General features: G+C 64.8%; 1 protein-coding gene across 5 annotated transcripts in view; it reads right to left on the bottom strand.

The window, feature by feature from the left end:
• DMTN (dematin actin binding protein) overlaps positions 1–1,910 on the bottom strand; it is a 21,202-nt gene extending 19,292 nt beyond the window's left edge. For 2 of the 5 annotated variants that reach the window (XM_027774932.1, XM_027774933.1), the window contains exon 1: positions 1,670–1,907. In XM_027774932.1, the coding sequence (XP_027630733.1) occupies positions 1,670–1,801 (132 nt within the window). In that variant the 5' untranslated portion in view covers positions 1,802–1,907. Of the gene's footprint in view, positions 1–1,669 lie in introns of all 5 variants that reach the window. The other 3 variants (XM_027774931.1, XM_027774935.1, XM_027774934.1) reach the window with 3 other exon arrangements.
• Positions 1,911–1,956: the final 46 nt, after the last annotated feature.

Below are 1,956 nucleotides of genomic sequence, written 5' to 3'. Positions count from 1 at the left end.
GCTGCTGTGTGTGGTGGTGGGGGGCGGGTGGATGGGGCAGGGTGCCATGCTCACTCACCCAGAAGGACCCAGGGAGGGCTCGGGCTTGCTCTGGGCAATGGCTCACATAGGCCGAGCCTCAGCCCCGAGTCCTTCCTGGCTGCAAAGTCTCATTTCTTCCTCTGCTCCCATTTCTCCCTCCCCATTCCAGCTGAGGTTTTCACCTCTTTTCTGCCTGCTATGACGAGGGTCCCCTGGCACCCCGATCCTGATCAGGCAGGGGTAGCCGGGGGACAGGACAGCCGGGTGCCGCTGCCCGTTCCCGCCCACACACGGGTACCAGTGCCCCTGCTCTCTCGGGCCTCCCTCTCACATGGTTTCCACACACTCTACACCCTCCCTCTGACGAGGTCCCCACTCTCTCCGCCCCCAGCCCTTAGGTCCCCAGCGTGTTCCGCAGAGCTGGGGTGGAAGGATCTTGCCTCCCAAACGCAGCTTTCTGGATTCTGGGGATCTCTTTTCAGTGTCTATACATCCAGGTTCTAGGGCTCTGTGGATACCCCACAGGTGGGTGGCCCGCCAGGTCTGACCCCTGGCCACGGAGAGGCCGGGTTACACAGATCACAGGTGTGTGGGCAGAGCACCCTGTGGAAACGCAGCTGCAGAATGCACGCACATGGGCCTGCCTGCCAGATCGCACCCCCGCTCCCCGGCAGCCCCCACACCGTGACGCGTGGTGCGGCTGATGCCCACTGGCACCCACCCACCGATCCTCCCCTTGGCATCCGCCTGGTCGGCTCACAGCCCCCCGCACCACGTGCTGAGGCCCTTCTGGAGCTGTGCGCGTGCACGCAACACACACGGCCCTCCCTCCCTGTCCTCGGGGGCTTCCCCTTGTCCCCCGTTCTCAGAGTCAACACCTTCCTTCTAGACCTGCCTCTGCTCCCAGCTCACAACCAGGCAACCGGCCCCTGGGAGAGAAACACCAGGTGCGTCTGCCGAGAAGGAAGACCTGTCAGGCCAGGGAGGATGCAGCTGGGGAGGGGGCTGCCCAAGAACCGCCCCCAGACTCTAAGCACCTCCAGACCCAGCCCAGGCATTGCACCCAGGCTAGGCCTACTGCTGCACCTACCACCCAGCCCCATTCTTCGCTGGGCCCTCACCCCAGCCTGGCCAGAAATAAAGGTAGGGCCCAGCTAGCGGTCCGCGGGCTGGGAGGGACCTCCCGGGACCCTCTCCATCCAGCGTGGTTCCAAAGCGACAGCATCAGCTCCCCCTAAACAAGGTGCTCCCACCCCCGAGGGCACTGGAAGGAGGGAGGGTGGCTGGGTGAGGCACTCTTCCCAGCATCCAGCAGAGGAAGCAGCCCCTGCAGCCCCTGCCCAAGGACCCACCACTCTGACCACTGGCAGCAGACAGGTGGACAGGGCGCAGTAGCCAGGGGAGGGGTGTTGGGGTGCAGCGTGGACCCCTGTGATCAAAATGCCCCAGCTCCTCTTTCCCAAGAAGGTTTGTTCAGATCCAACCCAGCCTGTCCCAGGGTCCAGCCACCCAGGCCTGCTCTCCCGCTGAACAAGGGGCCACAGCTGACCCCTTCCCCAGGGGTGCCACCACCAAAGCCTCTCTGCCAGGCAGATGTGTGGCCTAAAGTGTCAGGGAGGGGACGAGAGGGGCAGAGCCTGCCACCTACCTCTTCCCAGGCAGCGAGCACGGCCCAGACAGGCAGAGGCCAGAGGCAGGCCCCAGGTCCACAGGCCGCTGCCTTTCCTCGGGAGCCTAGGTAATAGCGTCTCTTCCAGGAACCCAGCCGAGCTTTCCCCATCACAAACAACAGGAAAAAGCCGGCTTGGGGTGGGTGGGGTGGGAGCCGGCTAGGAGGGGAGCATGTCCAGGCTGAGCGGTCTGGTCTCCCCTCTGGGCCCCCACCCCTTGCCCCCACCTACTTCTCCAGGAGCTGCTGCCGCCTGGAGCCCCACG

Source organism: Tupaia chinensis, unplaced genomic scaffold, assembly GCF_000334495.1.
Source record: "Tupaia chinensis unplaced genomic scaffold, TupChi_1.0 Scaffold000494_1, whole genome shotgun sequence".
NCBI lineage: Eukaryota > Metazoa > Chordata > Mammalia > Scandentia > Tupaiidae > Tupaia > Tupaia belangeri.
Note: the sequence above shows the minus strand (reverse complement) of the source record. Positions and strands in the feature narration are given on the sequence as shown.